A 15,889-nucleotide genomic window follows, 5' to 3' on the forward strand; every position below is an offset into this window, starting at 1 on the left:
CCTCCACACTTCTCATGCTGTCATTCTGAGACCTCACCTTGTCCTGGTCGCCCTCTGGGTGGTTTTTATCCTGCTTTATATTATGCTATTTTTCACCTGTCACAAACGTTTTCCAAATCGCAAACATCCACATTTGTTCTTTTATTCCAGATCCCAAAAGACAAACCTGGATCCTATGTTCCTTGGAATGTACCCATATGAATCAAATACAAACTTCTGGGGAAATGGGATGACTCTTCCAACATAGCAGTCTATCCAGTCTTTATGCTTTAAGATGCTAGGTCTGAAAGATAAATGTTCATAGTTTAGAAGTCATTTCACAGAGTATTGCTTTTATATGATGCTGATTTTAAATGTTCCATTTGGATTTTGATAGATATGCTTAAGCAATTTAGAAATCATATTTTAAATAGCACAAATACTAACTGGTTTCCTCTAGAATGATATTCTCCATTAGTCTGTTTCTTAAATCCATCCAGCTGAATGGAATAGAAGATGATGATTTGTATGTGATTCATATTTGGCTTGTATCCACCAACAGAAATTACACTGTCTAGTGAAAGGCAATTTTCTAAATAATTTTATTAGTAGTGTGAACTGTAAAGTTGTCATTTTCTCATATGTCCCCATCTGCTATCAGCCTCCTTTTATTGTCAGAATGGATCCAGGCACTGTATCCATGCATCTGTGGAACTAAAAAAAAAAAGGATAAATTAGACTTCATCAAAACTAAAAACTTTTGTGCTTCAAAAGATCCTACAAGAAATTGAAAGACAAACCACAGAATGGTAGAAAATATTTGCAAATCATATATCTAATAAAGATGAATTATGTAGACTATATTTTAAAAACTCTTACAACTCAGCAATAAAAAGATGAATAACACAATTTAAAAATGGGCAAAGGAATTGAACAGACATTTCCCCAAAGAAGATATATAAAAGGCCAATAAACACATAAAAAGATGCTTGAAGTCAATAGTCATTAAGGAAATGCAAATGAAAAGCACAATGGAAACCATTTCATTCCCAATAGGATGGCTGTAATCAAAATGATGGATAATAGTAAGTGTTGGTAAGGACGTGGAGAAATTGGAACCCTTATCCATTACCGAGAAGAATGAAAATGGTGCAGACACTGGAAAAAAATTGGCAGTTCCTCAAAAAGTTAAACATGGAATTACCAAATGACCATGCCTAAGTATATACCTAAAAGAGTTGAAAATATATGTACACACACATACTTGTACACAAATGTTCATAGCATTATTCATAATAACCAAAAGTGGAAACAACCCAACTGTATCAACTGAGAACAAAATATGTTGCACAAAATGTGGTATGTCCATACAAGGGAATATTATTCAGCCATACAAAAGAATGAAATACTGGTAATATTCTACAACATGGATGAACCTTGAAAACATTGTTTAAGTGAAAGTAGCCAAACACAAAAGGCTACATATTGTATTATTCCATCTATATGAAACATCTAGAATAAGGAAATTCATGGGAACAGAAAGTCAACTAGTGGTTGCCAGGGGCTGAGGGAAGAAGGGGAGACGGAAATGGGGAGGTGATTGCTAATGGGTACAGCATTTCTTTTTGGGGTGATGAAAATGTTCTGGAATTAGATAGTAGTGATAGTTATATAACCTGTGAATATACCAAAAAGCACTAAGTTGCACACTTTAAAAGAGTGAATTTTATGGTATGCATATTAAATCTCAATTTTTTAAAAAAGCATATGTGGAGAGAAACAGAAAATGTGGGAAAGATTGAGAAGTTGTGACAATCATAAGAAATTTATCCCAATGGCCTTCAGTGACAAGACCTCAAAGGGGGCTAAGCAGCAAGACAAAAATCACTGAAAAATTCCATTTGCATTAGGGGCAGAAAAAAATATCTACACTGAAGTATAAAATACTAGAGACTAAGGGATGGCACCTTCTCCCTGTCACAACCTCAACTCAAGAACTCTTGTCCCAAGGCCAAGTTAAGATAGCAGTGGTTCTTCAAGTTTGCCTTTCATTGCCACATGGATGTGTCCCTCAAACTTAATGGGTCCCAAACAGATCTCCTTGTCAATACGCCATCCCTGAGATGCTAAGCCAGAAATGAGGGAGTAATCCAAGATGCTCCATTCTCTTGGTGCACGCACCTGTTCAGGCATGAAGTCCTGTCAGTCCCACCTCAGAGGAATCTCCTACATCTGTGCCTCCCCTTTTTTATTCCCATGGCTACTGTGTTGTTCCAAGCTACCATTATTTCTAACCTATGTGGTAGTCTCCTTTTTATTGTCCTGCTTTCATTCTGCTTCCCTTCCAAACTATTCTCCAGATTAAAGTGAAAGTTTTATATAAGTTTATGGACACACACACACACACACACACACACAATATGATTATGTTACAGCCTTGCTTGAAACCCTTCAATGACTTCCTATTTGTTCCACCAGAATAATATATCAAGTCTCTAAGGTAGCATATGTTCCCTCTGTGATCTGGCCCCAGACTATCTCTCCAGTGTTGTCTCACGGTCCCCTTTTTTATCATCAAAATTTCCCACTCTGTTTCTCACTCTGGAGCCTTGGTCCTCTGTCTAAAAGGTGCTATCACTTCAAGCATCCCTCCTTTTGTCTGCCACCATGTAGTGCTTCTTAAATTTTAAAATACACAGAAGTAACTTGAAGATGTTGTTAAAATACAATCAAGCAGTCCCAGAAGCAAGAAGGTATGATGGAAGTGATCCATCTAGAATCAAGCACAAGTAGGATCAGGAGGAACCCAGGTATCCACTGTTGTTGTATCAGCATCTCGCCTGCAGTTCATGCCTATGACTGCATGGTGGAGTGTGAGGTCCCTCATGACAAGCTGAGGGAGAAGGAAAAAATTCTGAGCTTGGTTCACAAATGGGTTGATTGGAAAAAGCCCAAGCTTGGTTCACAAATCAGCATGTGCATACAAGCCAGATAAGGACAGTGACTGCACTACAGAGCCACTCAAAGGTGGTGAGGGGAATTTCTCCCAATGGGTAGAGTTTTGGGTAGTGCACCTTGTTATCCACTCTGTGTAGAAAACAGAGTGGCCCAAGGTTAGGGTATATATGTGTAGTAGCAAATGGTTTGGCCAGCTGGGCAGGACCTGGAAGGGGAAAGACTGGAAGACAGGGGACAAGAGGCTCATGAATGGGTATATGGGAATGGGTACAACGTGTCAAAATGTTCATATTGCACATTAGAAATATGAACTGTTCGCTACATAAATTTAGAAAAAACAATGTGGAAAACTTACCTTTCCTCCATTCACAAAACAAGTTAATCTGACTCTTCAGAATGAGATATCATGCCGAAATAACTGGCTGAACATTATGAAGTTGCATTGAAAGACACTTGCTGTGTCTACCCAAGACTGTGTTGGTGAAGGCTGTGGGAAAACAGACTCTTGTGCATGATTCATTGGACTAATACACACATTTTGGAAAGTGAGTTAGTTGGGCCTCTCAGCAATCCCACTCAGAAATTCCAGTTTCAGTTGAAATCTCCCAGCATGAAAGAGGTACTGAACAACCAAGTACATACACAAAATGGCATTCGACGTTAGCCATCTCTGCCATTGGTCACCCCCCTGCTTGACACAGTGCGTGTGGGAAGAGTCATGAGGGCAAGGATGGGTGCTGTGCCTCCATGTAGCTGTTGCTATTGCTGAATGTCCAACCTGCCCAGCACAGACCAGAACTAGCACCCAAGTTAGCCTCTGGGGGGCACACGGACAACTCCACTCTGGAAGGAGCAGTGATTTATTTTAACAGAAATGCATACGCGTTCTGGGTAAAGGTTTGCCTTGCCTGCCTGTAAGGCCTTAGCCATCACCACCTAAGGGCCTGTGCAGTGTTAAGTGCACTCTCGTAAGATCCCCATGTAACACTGCATCAGATACAGTCAAGTGAGGGCACCTGCCCCACAGCAATGGGGTGAGAGTGTGACATGCGATCCACTGGTCATATCACATCTGTACCACTCAGAAGTGGCTAGTGCAATGGAATGGCCTAGAGAAATGCCAGCTAGGAGGCTTGGGAGGATGGAGCTCCATCCTGCAGGATGCAGGATACTTGAAATCGAATGGACGGTTAACAAGCTGGCAGAAAATATCTGGACATTTATAACAGAATATGGTTAATATCCATTGTATATAATTAAATTCTTCAAATTGGTAAGTCAGAAACCTAATAGAAATGGTCAAAGAACAGAAGAATAAATACAAATATTCACTAAATGTATACCAAAGTGGAAAAACCTCAAAATAACAAGAAATGCCAATTTTGGACTGTCCCTTTCTCCGACATATTTGGAAAATGGTAGCATGGATAATACTCAGTGTTGGTGAAGGCCGTGGGGGAACAGACACCCTCTCACACATGATTCTCCATATTAACACACACACATTTTAGAAGGTGAGTGAGTTGGACCTAACAGCATGCTTACCCTTCAACCCAGAAATTCCAGTTCTCAGAATTTGTGCAACAGAAATACTTTCTCAGATGTGCCACGTTAAAGCCTGAGAGTTTTCATCGCAGCATTGTTCATAATAGTGAAAAGTTGGAAACAGATTAATCTGAACTAATGGATAGTTTAAGGCAATAATAAAAAGGCTAACAGACACATAAAAAAATGTTCACCATCACTCAGCATCAGGGAAATACAAATCAAAACCACAATGAACTACCACCTCACACCGGTCAGAATGGCTAAAATTAATCACTCAGGAAATAACAGATGTTGGTAAGGATGTGGAGAAAGGGGAACCCTCTTACACTGTTGGTGGGAATGCAAGCTGGTGAAGCCACTCTGGAAAACAGTATGGAGGTTCCTCAAAACGTAAAAAAATAGAGCTACCCTATGACCCAGCAATTGAGCTATTAGGTATTTATCCAAAGGATACAAAAATAGTGATTCAAAGGGGCACATGGGCACATGCACCCCAGTGTTTATAGCAACAATGTCCATGATAGCCAAACTATGGAAAGAGCCCAGATGAATGGATAAAGAAGATGTGCTATGTGTGTGTATTTATACATCACACACACACATATATACATATATATAATGAAATATCACTCAGCCATCAAAAAGAAAGAAATCTTGCCACTTGCAGCAACATGGCTGGAACTAGAGTATATTACGATAAGCGAAATAGAGAAAGACAAATACCATATGATTTCACTCATATGTGGAATTTAAGAAACAAAACAGTTGAATGTAGGGGAAGGGAAGGAAAAATAAGATAAAGAGAGGGAGGCAAACCATAAGAGACTCTTAACTATAGGGAACAAACTGAGTTGCTGGAGGAGAGGTGGGTGGGGAGATGGGGTAACTGGGTGATGGACATTAAGGAGGGCATATGATTTGATGGGCACTGGGTGTTATATACAACTGATGAATCACTAAATTCTATCTCTGAAACTAATAATACACTATATGTTAATTGAATTGAATTTAAATTTAAATATTTTTAGAAAGAGAAAAAAGTAACATTTATTGGGAACTTACTAGGTGCCAGGCACTGTTCCAAATACTTTACACGTATTAACTGATTTAATGCTCACAACAACCCTGAGAGAAGTACTGCCTCTTTGTCCATTTCACAGGTGAGGCAATTGAGGCACAGAGAGCCTTAAGTAACTTGAAATAAAGCAAAATTCGAAATAGTATGAATAGTTGACTTCACTTTTTAGAAACCAACAAGAACAATTCATGTATGTAAGCATATATGTATAGGAAAATTCTGTATGTATACAGAGGAGTCTGGTAAACGTTAACTCTGAAGAGTGAAAACTGGGAAGAAGTATTTTCATTTTCTGCTTTATACATTTTTGTATTTTTTATTTTTTTTTATTTTTTTTTTAAAGATTTTATTTATTTACGTGACAGAGAGACAGCCAGCGAGAAAGGGAACACAGCAGGGGGAGTGGGAGAGGAAGAAGCAGGCTCCCAGCAGAGGAGCCCGATGTGGGACTCGATCCCGGAACGCCGGGATCACGCCCTGAGCCGAAGGCAGACGCTTAACGACTGCGCTACCCAGGCGCCCCTGTATTTTTTATTTTTTTTTAAACAAGCATTGGTTTTAGAATTTAAAAACAAATACATTAACACCTAAAAATGCACCTGAATGCATTGTGTCTGCATGATTTAGTTCCATTTTGCTGAGTAAAGAAGCTTCTGTTGCTGGTTATAAGAAGAAATTTTATTCCAGGGCAGGAAAGAGTGTACATTGTATAAGAGCTACATTGTGATTGAAGTTCAACTTGGCTTAAGGGAGGAAGAAAATGAGGGTAGCAGAGGAAGGTGGAGAAAAAATAGGGTTGGGAGCATAGACGGACTGGATTTGATTAGAGGAAAAACAGACAGCAGACCCAAAACACCCCTCAGTGCAGAACCAGACCCCAGGAGAAGTCTAAAAGCCTGTGCTCCACCCTCCTCGCAGCCCTCCTGGAGGCAGATGACCACATTCAGGGGCACGCTCAAGTTCTCTTAAACTCCCCTTGAGAGCTACAGTGAATTTCACTGTATCCAGCAGGCTGACCACTCAGGGGAATGGCTGATTATCCTCATTCTTCTTCCCACCAGTATTTTTAAGCTTCCCCTGTCCTAGGCAATGGGAACCAGTGACCTGCTTCATGGAGTTTACGCTCTGAGGTTATTGCGTGACTTGCCTTCAAGGTGGTCTTCTTTGACGTTTTGTCATAGCCTCCGAATCTTTATAATAAGATCACACATAACCTCGAGATTGCTTGAAGGGCAACGAGTTAATGATTTGACCAACTATAACAACCAGTAAACTGAAAAGGGCATAGGAATAAATAGAGATCATTTCAACTCCTGAAACACGTTTTTAACAAGATTGTTTGCAGGAGGAAATGGCTTTCTTAATTCCAAGTAATAAAAGATTCATTTTTAGGTAGCCATACTCAAATTCCAAATCATTTATGTGACAGCTCGGCTTTAATTTGTACTCAACTAGTGACATTCATGTCAAAGTAATTGCTGTTATCATCACCTAAATACTTTTTTTTTTCCTTTTTGGGGAAACTACTGCTATAATGAGAGCAGCGCTCAGCTTCCTTGTCCAGACTCTGAGGTCACTTCTCCATCCCCGCCTGCCTGGTGCCTGTCTGCTACTCTCTCTTTGGGGCTGCAGTCATCACCACAGAAGGTGTAGGAAGCAGCAAAACCAGGATGTGTCTCATTCAAGTAAGAGTATATGTTAACAAGTTCAGAATAACTATGGATTTAGGGGCCTTCTTTATTTGTCTGAGCCATGGGTTAGGGTTTTAGAGGACCACGATGGCAGGTGAAGGGTTTTATGGAAGGAAAGTTATCTTTTTCTTAATTTCTTTTATCTTTCTCTGGATTTCTATAGTATCATTTGAAGTTTGTTATACTTCCATAAAAATATGAGGGGAGGTGGTCCAGAGGGAGCGACACCCTATCTGTTCATCTTGGACCGTCTAATTGCCTCAGGGAGGAATCCTCCCTTCAGGAAGATTGTGGGTCCTATGCACACAGAAAGGGGACAATTCACATTTATCTTGGTTCTTGTAATAAAACGAGAAAGACAAGGAGGCATATTCTATGTTTGGTCTGTGTAAATAGCCATGCTATGAATTCTACCAGAAAAAAAAAAATACTTGTGTGATTTGGATATTTGAATTTGGCATGTTATGTAATAGTCTTTAATCAAAACTATATTTGTTGAATATCTCCTAAGCTAAGTTAGAAAGCCCCTGGGATCAAGGATTATGTCTGTTCTAAAAATTCCTTCCCAGACCATAAGGAATTGATTGCCCTAAAGGTTGCTGGCAGACCACAGAGCCAAAGGCCAGAAGGAAGAAATATCATAGGCCTTTTTGTCCTTTTCCCTTCGAGAAACTCCTCAGATCATCAGAGTTACAGGTGCATTAATCTCAAGGCCGATTTTGTATAGGATTTTTTAATCCATGTACTGGTGCATTAGTAAAAATGTCCAAAACTGAATGGAACACCAGATAACCCTCCAGCATCAGAAGAGGAAATGAAAAGTCTAAGAGCTGGAGCTCTCTTTATGAACAGAAGACTTTACAATAAATCCCTCCAATTCAAATTCTTTTTTACTCCCAAGCAGTAGCAGAATGAGAGAGGGAACAAAATAGACGCAGATAATCTCGTTGTCTGTGGTCTTGGTTGAATCCGAACTGTGCTCTTGAAACCATGCCCCGGGTGACTTTGAGGGCTTCCTCTCCCAACCGCCCCCACGGAGTGTCTCCCCAGAAAGCTTCTGTCAGCATCTGAAATGTGAACAACCACAGCGCTTCCAGCTGGTACCTAACAGGCCTGTGCCTACCTCTGCCTTTACCAGTCAAAAGCCTTGTTTCATTTCTGAGAACTTTCTACCCATCACTTTCAGGCTGGATCCTCTAAGTTCTTTCCTTTTAGGGAAAGTTTGCTAACGGCTATGGCACCCAGTGTGGATTCTGAACCTGGGCATGGTAAGGAGCGTCTACACTCCTAAGGAACCATCTGGAGCCCTCCACAGAGCAGTCCATGGGAGGCTTGGGGGTGAGTCACAAACCCAACACTGTAGAATGAATATTGGCTTTAACAAGAGGACCAGAGATGCTTGAACATTTTCCTCCAAGGAAGGAGGCCAAGGACTTGACATTCATCGTTGATCTTTATGATCCATGCCTCTCAAGCAGTGTTGGCAAGTATTATCCATCCCTGTTTACCAGGAGGGGAAACTGAGGCAGCCAGCCAGAAAGTAAAGTGAATTTTCCATATGACTATTACATTCTTAGCACTGTATCAGTTGTTCCTGATCATTTTAGTGTAGTGTGTGTTCGACTAGCATATGCTCATTGAGTCCGTCTGCGTGGGTGACTTTGATGCAATTGCAGCATTAATGGAAGGGTGTCTGGAAATATTAGGACTTAGAAATCTTTTAATTATGTACTTAGAGCTAGCTAAAAGAAGCAATGACCTTTGGATTGTTTTTATTTTCATTGTGGCTGTTGCTGCTACAGTTGTTATTTAAGTATTATTAATGCTTAGGAAATCGTAGACTGTTAGGAATTAGGAAAAAATCTCTTATAACTCATAAACTTACATTCACTTGAAATGTCTTAAGACTTTTAAAGTGGTATTTCTTTTACTCTATTATTTGAAAATCTGATGAACATTGCCTTCTATCTGTATTAAGTTGTTGATTAAAATATCAGACACAGTAAACCAAGCAAAGAACTATGAAAAAGTTAACCAACACTGTTAACATTGAGCTGTTGTTCAGTCAAGTACAGACCCTTCTGTGGTATCATGCATTTGGATTTCACTATTCCCTCCACAGAGGGAGCACGGACACTCTCAGGTGGCTTGTGAGATCCCCGTGCACCGTGTCTACAGCACTGATCAGTTTCTCAGTCTAGAAGTCTCATCTCAAAAGGGAATAAGGCTAGTTTTTCTGAGTACACAGTCTCCTCTTTGGGACCATGGCCCTAGGCCCTCTCATCAATACTCCATTCCAGAAGAGATCCAGAAAGTTGTCCAAGAGCAAAGTCAACCTCACCTAAATCCATCTTTTTGAAAACCAGGATCCACGGTCACCTGTCTCCAGTGTTCTGGCACTGCTCTGGTTTTCTGTGATGTCTTCAAAAGATTACTGACCATGGTTCCACAATCTCATTTACAAATTATTTTAAGGTCATAGAACGTAATTCACCTTGATTGATCTGCCATTTGAACAAATTTAAAGGCTAAACGCTTTCTTATAATCTCCACATATCCTGGGCTTCAAGTCTTTCTTAACTGTGCTTATCTGATGCTTTTAGTTCATGAAGCATTCCTTTGGCAAGAAATATGGAAGCAACAATAGGAATAAGATAGTTCTGCCTTCTCTCTGACTTCTGTTAATATTACTCTATCTTCACGAGCAGTATATTGAGTCTCTGTTTGATACGTTGTAGGTTGATGATATTTTCCACAAAATACATCCCCTAGACAACTGGACATTGCTCTGCGACACACTTTTGCCTTTGTTGTCAGTTTGCCCCATCACTTCTATCGTTTTTCACATCCTTTCTTTGTTTTTGCTGGTCAGAGAGCAATCTGGTTCCAGTGACTTCCCACCTCCTTAGTTCTTCCTCATTTATAATTACATCCTCCAACTTACATTTCTGAGAGCTTCCTGTGCATTTCATGCTGTATTTTCTTGGTACAGTTTCTGGTAAATGGGAGAAAGTCCATCATTGCTCTGTGCTTTCTGGAATTGGCTTCTTATAAGCCTGTGATCCTGTTGAGTAACAACATTGGCATTCTTTTTCTTCTCTTGTTATAAACTCAAACATGTTCTCCCCCAAACATTCTGTCACAGGCTTTGTGGTTAGCTTGACAGCCATTCCCCTCATTTATTCCTCTGATTTTTGAGCCAGGCGAGAACTTTTTATCCCCTCTTCTTTAGAAATGGTAGAATTTTTTAAACCTGGGTAATTGAAGGATCCCTTCCCAGCTATATCCTTCCTCTGTTACAGTTTTCTTTTTTTTTTTTTTAAGATTTTATTTATTTATTTGACAGAGATAGAGACAGCCAGCGAGAGAGGGAACACAAGCAGGGGGAGTGGGAGAGGAAGAAGCAGGCTCATAGCGGAGGAGCCTGATGTGGGGCTCGATCCCATAACGCCGGGATCACGCCCTGAGCCGAAGGCAGACGCTTAACCGCTGTGCCACCCAGGTGCCCCCTCTGTTACAGTTTTCTAATTTGCTTTAGGGAAGCCCCATCCATACCTTTGGATAGACCAAGTGACCTGTGTTGTCTGAGAGCTAGATGTTGGTTCAACTGATAGCGATTGGAGGTATGAAGAGATCCCATATTGGGGCCGCAGAGGATCCTTCCTACCAAGGAAGCTGGGTTCAACATTTAGCCAAAAACTAGGGACCTAGAAATAGATATAAAAAAACAAGGAAGACCAAAGATCAGAGGATCTAGTTTAAAAACAGGAAAGAAAGAAGGAGTGAGTCTATAGACAGTTACCTTCAGCAAGCACTGCAGAGAGTTGTGGGCACATTTCTGTTTGTTTCTCTTTAAGCTCTCACCCACAATGTCTCTACCCTCTTCTTTCCTTTGAGGTTCCTGGATTTCCATTCATGTTTGTATTTTATGATCATGTGGTCTCTGCCTTCTTTGTTAGTTTTCTTAATATGGCCAAATACCATTAGTGGGTCTCATCCCTCTGGGTTTGGGTGATGTCTAGACTCCCACAAGGTGATGTTATCTTTATGATACTGGACCGTAAGCATTCCTGCTAACTCCTTCTCAGACAGACACTGTCTGCCTTCCAAGGCTGCTCACTATAGCAACATCCTTGGAAAGATAGTCTGGAACAGAAGCGGTCAGTGCCTCTGCTCATGCAACGTGTTCATCTTTGGTATGTGACTTCCCGCCCCCCACCCCGCCCCCCGCCAGGGGCTTCTTCAGTCCTTTCCCTTCCTCTTCACTGATTTCCTGCTCTGCACACTTCCACAGAGTGCACTCCAGAATTGTATCCCACATGTCTTCTGAGGACACTAGTTCAATCTAGAAAAACTACCAGGATTTTGTATATGATATTGGAGGGAGAGGAGGATAGTCCCGGTTATGACCAAGGGAGACATGCCAAGGGCAGAGACATTGCCTTTGGGTTGAAATATCGTGCATTTCCTTCTCCCTGGCTAATGTCTGCTGCGGTCCTAGGCGGAGACCCGCTGTGGAGAGCGGGGAAAGTTTTAGTCCTGGGGGTGTGAAACCACTGCCAGCTGCTGAGCCAGCTCTTCGGCATTCAGTAGCAAAGCATCACAGCCATTACGTGGAATTGGTTTTCAAGGAAAGCACAATATTGTGCATTAGAGACTCAGAGGTTTACCATTTTGCCCATCTCAGTGAGGGTAACCACTGATATTTTTCTCAGAAATGCAGACAGGTAGCACCTTAATGGCTTCTTCAAGAGTGAAGGTTATAAAAATAACATATTCTGCCTGAAAACGGATTAGGCCATCTTCCTAATGTCTGGCTTTGTGATGAGGAGAAGCAGAGAAGAGTCTATTCCTCACACTGCCATTTCAGCAGCACGTTTTATGGAATCACCGTCAAAGCAAAACATTTTTGTGAAATAAATACCTGTCCTCTCTGAATCCGATTCCATCTTTGATTAGTACTAATGGCCTATGAGGAAGAGAGGAGAAACCATTTCCATCTTTCATGTTGTGCAGAATCAATAGGCACTGAGCATATGTAACGTCCATAGAGCATTAGTGTCAGACCCTCGTCTACCCACTACCTCCGCACACAGCCCCCTCAACAACTATGATAAGTAACTGAGAAAGACTATATGGAATTATTAACTTTAAAAATACAGTTTTCTCCTGCAAAAATATACCTTACAAGCTGCAGAAATTGGATAGCCAGAGATGTTTGGATTCCTAAATTGTTTAAAAAAAAAAAAAAAGGATGTGGAAAAGTGAGAAATGAGTTAAGATGATGCCAAAGGGGACATGAAGGAAATACGTCCACAGAAGAGACTGAGGAATGGAGACTAGAGAACTACGTAAACAAAATTGACATGAATAATCCATGTAAAACTTTTGTTACGGTGCGTTGCAGCCATAAATATTAGTATGACTATTTACCTGAGCTGGGGAAGCAAGACAAATTGCAGTAAGATGTATTTATATATTTGTTCATTCATTTTTCAAGTCATTTATTCATTCATTATTTATTTGAAATTATGTGTTAGAGTCTAGGTACCTTCCATCATCACCTGTATTTCATTTTATTTCCTCATGAATTTAAAGATTACTTGAGTCAATTTAATTAGCCAGAACACTGTCATCAGACAAACACAGAGGAAAGACCTGTGCCAGATTCCCAGGCTGAAATTCAGCAGAAGGAAGACTCCTTCATGGGAGCCAGCCCCTGAGTCTCAGTGGCAGCCGGGGGTCAGTCTTCTCTTGGGCAGCCTGCTCCCTACTCCTGTCTCTGAAGGGGTTGTTTTGAGCATTAGATGCCTTAATGAATGGGAAGCACTGGATTGTGGTAGATAGCCAGGAAATTATAGTTGTTATTAGCAATTACGGGCAATACAGTTTTGTTTTACAAGCATGAACTTCGTTGTCAAAATGCATAGCTTCAAATTCTGCTATTCTTAACTATATAACCTGATAAATTATTCAACATTCCTAAGTCTCTGTTTCCTTACCTGTAAAAGAAGATTATGATCATGAGGATTTAAATTATATCATGTCTGTAAAGTACAAATCAGGCTGAGCACATACCGAGTGCTAAATAAAATGTCTACTACAATTAATACAGCTACAACTACCACTGCTACCACTACCATCATCATCACCATCATCACCATCATCATCATTATTAATACCTCTTCTGGTATTTTACAACTCTAGGATTCCTGCTCTGCCATCCCCGTTTTTCTTCAATAGAGTTCATCTTGCTGTCAAATGAATGGGGAAGGGAAATGTTGCTTGGGTCAAGAAGAAAAGAAGCCTGAGAACAAAGCTAGTGTGTCTTTCTCTCTCTTTTATCTGCAACTTTCCATATTTGGTCTGTCAGGCTGAACCTGATCAACAGGGCTTGGGGTGCTGGTGGGGACCTCGTGAACGTTCTTAAAGCACTTGTCCTTCTCCCAGTGCTTCTACCCCTTCCCTTCCATTGGCCTTCAACCACCGCAAACCCACGTCTTCCTGGGAGGAAGTGATCCCCATGCCGGGCCTGCAGGAAATGGCAACTCACCAAAAATGGTTCCAGCATGGTGACACCAACTTTGGGAAGACAGGACCCTGCTCAAGTCCCAGCCCTGAAGCTTTCCAGCTTGAGTTTAACTTCCTCCTCGGTGTACTTGGGATAATACTTCACGGAAGCTGTTGGGAAGACTAGATGATACACATGAGTGATGTATATAAAGTCCCAAACACAGTGACAAGCACATAGCAGTTGCATAGTCAATGCCAGTTTTTCCTAAGAATGAATGTTTGGAATTGTTCTTAGAACTAGTCTTGGCAAGAGACAGCTTTCTAGAAATTAGAAAGTATCCAGGGAATTAAAAATTTCTACGTACCCGCTTTTTGAACCAGCATTTCCACTGCCAAGAATGTACCCCAGAGAAATAGAGGTAGGTCAAAGATTTACTATGTGCTTGTCACAATGTTATTTATAATAACAAAAATTAGAAATAAGTGTTCAACAATAAGGCATTATTTAAATAAATTATGGCGTACCCATATGATTGGAACTTCAACTATCTTGAAAAACCTTTTTTGTGTAATAATTGAATTTGAAAATAAAAGTGATTTAAGTAAAAAAAAACTTTAATTGAGCACTCTGACACCAAATTTGGAAGGAAGAACTTGTCTATATATATATAGCGTGTGCACATACACAGCAAGATAAGAAATGGAAGGAAATGCACACGTTAATAGTAGTTCTCTTCGTATGGTTGCATTATGAAGTTATCTTCTAGATTTTACAGCAACTCTACATGACTTTTTTTTACATGAACATGCATTAATTTTATAACTGCATGTACAGAAAAAGTTTAAACAAAACAAAATTCCTATGGATGACATAGTAGTTACAAATGCATTCCATCTGGGGGCGCCTGGGTGGCTCAGTTGATTAAGCTTCTGACTCTTGGTTTCCGCTCACGGTAGTGAGATCGAGCCCCACATTGGGTTCCGTACTGAGCGCAGAGTCTGCTCGAGATTCTCTCCTTTCCTCCCACTGCCCCTACACCCCGTCACACATTCTCTCCCTCTCTGTCTCTAAAAAAAAATAAATAAATCTTTAAAAAAAAGAAACACATTCCCTCTGAAAATAAAGCTCACTTGGTTTCTGGAGTAGATTGGAAAGGGGAGAGGAAAAATTTAAAAATTGGCATGGGTGCGTACCTGGTGATCACCAAATATCACTGCCTGGGCTGGCCGGAAAGGACAGACCTGTCCCTCTCATTTGCAGGAGCTGAAGTAAGAGGTCAAACAGAAGACGTCCAGTTCTCTTCTCTTCCTGCCCAGCTTTGTCCTGCACTGATGCTGTCACAGACTGGACACCCAGCTCCATGTCCAAGCTCCATCCAACCCAGACAGCCAGCTCTTGGCCACCATACAGGCTTAGGGGTGAGTTCCTAGTTGTACTTCTGCCCTCTCTGGAAGAAGGGACTAGAGCAGAGGCCAACATGGGCCCTGGAAGTGGGTTTGGGGCCTTTGGGGCAGGGAGTTCTGAGGGGACAGCCTGTGGCTAGAAGACAGGGTACTGGCTGAGCGTGGAGGGTCCCTTTGATCCCGAGGACTCCTTGCCCCTTGGGAAGGGGTGTGGCAAAAGAGGGACAGAGTTGGGAGCTAGAGCAGAGTTCCAGTGACCTGAGGCCTAAGGACGACGCTGAGAATGGACTCCTGGGAGCCACATTTGTTGCTTCTGACATCAATAGAAACATAAAGAAGAATGAACTCCAGGATGGCAGTGTATATGCATAAAAAACTAGCATTACAGAAAATCTCATAAAGTGCTTCATCTAACCATTACTCATTCTTCAGCTGTAATTTCCCCCACATCACCTTCCGGCACATGTCCACTAATCATGTTTAGTTCCTGATAGGACATAAACTGCTCAGCGGTGGACCTCCCTGGAGCTCTCCCAGCCGGCAGTCAGAGCTGCGCTGCGCGTCCCCGGGCCAGCTCTATCGTGGGGAGCCCTTTCCTATTCCCACTGAACTCTGCTTTCCTGTCTTCACCACACATGGGATGATACTGGGCAAAGCCCTGCCTCCTCTGTGTTTCTCACAGACGCAGCCGGCACTCGTCCCCACGTTCCTTCTGCAC

At 41.3% G+C, this 15,889-nt stretch overlaps 1 protein-coding gene across 4 annotated transcripts in view; it reads left to right on the forward strand.

Annotated features, from left to right (window-relative positions):
* The window catches only part of AOX1 (aldehyde oxidase 1), an 81,873-nt gene extending 81,031 nt beyond the window's left edge, over positions 1–842 (forward strand). For all 4 annotated transcript variants that reach the window (XM_026492224.4, XM_044381309.3, XM_057303818.1 and 1 more), the window contains one exon: positions 151–842. In XM_026492224.4, the coding sequence (XP_026348009.1) occupies positions 151–201 (51 nt within the window). In that variant the 3' untranslated portion in view covers positions 202–842. The remainder of the gene's footprint in view (positions 1–150) is intronic.
* Positions 843–15,889: the final 15,047 nt, after the last annotated feature.

This window comes from Ursus arctos, unplaced genomic scaffold, assembly GCF_023065955.2.
Source record: "Ursus arctos isolate Adak ecotype North America unplaced genomic scaffold, UrsArc2.0 scaffold_1, whole genome shotgun sequence".
Lineage (NCBI taxonomy): Eukaryota > Metazoa > Chordata > Mammalia > Carnivora > Ursidae > Ursus > Ursus arctos.